This window comes from Spinacia oleracea, chromosome 4 (genome assembly GCF_020520425.1).
Source record: "Spinacia oleracea cultivar Varoflay chromosome 4, BTI_SOV_V1, whole genome shotgun sequence".
In the NCBI taxonomy this organism is placed as follows: Eukaryota; Viridiplantae; Streptophyta; class Magnoliopsida; order Caryophyllales; family Amaranthaceae; genus Spinacia; species Spinacia oleracea.
The window spans coordinates 155840753-155842636 of NC_079490.1; the positions used below are offsets into that span (position 1 = coordinate 155840753).

The 1884-nt window shown below is 49.9% G+C and overlaps 1 protein-coding gene across 1 annotated transcript; it reads right to left on the reverse strand.

Annotated features, from left to right (window-relative positions):
* Nucleotides 1–421: 421 nt before the first annotated feature.
* Nucleotides 422–1468, reverse strand: LOC110800850 (uncharacterized). The gene is made up of 2 exons (XM_056842478.1): nucleotides 1164–1468; nucleotides 422–1052 (listed from the first exon to the last, which is right to left on the reverse strand). Exons 1-2 carry the CDS (start codon nucleotides 1466–1468, stop codon nucleotides 422–424), a joined length of 936 nt encoding a protein of 311 aa, XP_056698456.1.
* Between the last annotated feature and the right edge of the window lie 416 nt (nucleotides 1469–1884).

Sequence of the window (1884 nt, forward strand, 5' to 3'; positions counted from 1 at the left end):
TGTATGCTCTCTATGGTTTTGGGATCGTGGGCTAGGCGGCTGAGGCACTCCATGCTCATTATGTCAGATGAACTTCCAGTGTCTATCAGGATACGCTTCACTCTCATGTTGGAAATTGATCTCGACCACGAGGGGGTCATCATGTGGAGTGGCTACCCGTCCACCATCCGATTCACATATCTCTATCCGAGGAAATGGGTCCACAGGTGACTTCCCTGACAACATTACTTGACTTAGGCGGCGGGCATAGTCTTTTTGTCCCCTCATGGTGGGTCCTCCAGCGGCTGGCCCCCCGGATATGACGGCTACAAATCCCCCATTCGCTGTGATTTTCCTCTGTAGGTGAGACAGGTGACTTGTTCTTTTTGTACTGGTTCTTCCCCGAGCCGTGAGCACTCCTTTGCAGGTAGTTCTTTAGGTGTCATTTGGAGGCCAGGCCGTCTAGGGCTCTCTTCAAGCTTCTGCAGTTCTTGGTGTCATGCCCTATATCCACGTGGAACTGGCAATACAGCTTAGGGTCTCGACACTCAGCAGGAGACTTCATGGGGAAAGGCCGTTCAAGATCAAACTTGGTCCAGACGTCTACCAATATTGTTAGGAGGTCCGTGTTGTACTCGAAATATTCTCTTTCTTGTGGACGTTCTCTCTTGTGTCCAGGAGAATTGGTATCATGCTCTTTCGAAAGAGCCCAAGTACCATTTACTCGTGGTGTTTTTCGGGCTGTCTTGTCTTTCTTCCCTGAGGAATCTGTTGCCTCACCAGTCTTTCCATCTTTGGACGCGCTGCATATTTCTGTTTCGAGGATAAATGCTTCAGCCTCATCCAATACTTCAGCCATAGTCCGAACGCTCTTCTTAACTAAGTCAAACTTGAATGATCCTTTATTCAGTCCCCTGATAAAATTATCGAAGGAGACGCCGTCGGGAAGATCTGGGATCTGTCCAGCCTCTAGATTGAAGCGCTTCACATAGCTTCTTAGTGACTCATCGTTTCCTTGTTGAATGCGTCCCAAATGCATGCTTGTTTTCCTTTCTTCCTTGTGTGCCATGAACCTGGTGGAAAACAGGGTTTGTAATTCGTTGAAAGAGGCAATTGATCCCGGGGGAAGTCGTTCAAATCATTTGGACGCCACTCCTTTAAGGGTAGCAGGAAAGTATTTGCACCAGGTGGCTTCATTGGTTCCCTGAACATACATGTGGTGACGGTATGCAACTAGGTGCATATCTGGGTCGGTGGTACCGTCATAGGCTTCAATGGTGGGGGTTTTGACTTTGGGTTCTTTCGGGGCGTTTATTATGTCCTCAGAAAAGGGGGTGCTCATATGCCTCAACGTCAGGTTATTAAACCCTTGTTGGATATGATAGGTTGGTTCACGACGGCTGGGGACCATACGAGGACGCATGCTCACTCTGTTAGGCGTCATTTGGGTCTGCCCTAGAACAGAGGGGTAAAATGGAGGATCTTCCATTACTGGGGTGGATCCGGTGTCTGATAGTTCAGATTCAGCTTCATAGTGCTCCTGTCGTCTCGAGGAGGGCCGCAGGACGACCGGTGGGTTTCCCCTGGAAGGTGGTCACGTAGCCTACTCTCGCCGAGGCAGAAAGGCTTGATGGCCGCGGTCAATCTCTGAGCGTTCTGCCACAGGACTGGCTCCACGGCTGGCTTGTGGACGAGAGCTTTCTCCTGCTCTCCATACGTTGGATCTAAGTGGCATCCTGTTGATCCGATTGACACCCAGACTGAATGGCCTCTGCGGGGCCGTCCTTTCAGTGCTGTAGATTAACATGTTCCTTCGTATTTCATCCTGCAACGTGGTACTCATCTGCTGTTGAAAGGTTTGATTCATTTGCTGTTGGAATCCTGCTAGGATCTCGCGCAGTGATC

Excerpts from the sequence above, each read along its gene's own strand:
- LOC110800850 (XM_056842478.1), bottom strand. The coding sequence starts at position 1,468 with ATGGAAGATCCTCCATTTTACCCCTCTGTTCTAGGGCAGACCCAAATG. Across the intron at positions 1,053-1,163 it reads GGAACCAATGAAGCCACCTG|GTTCATGGCACACAAGGAAG; the intron begins GTGCAAATACTT and ends GTTTTCCACCAG.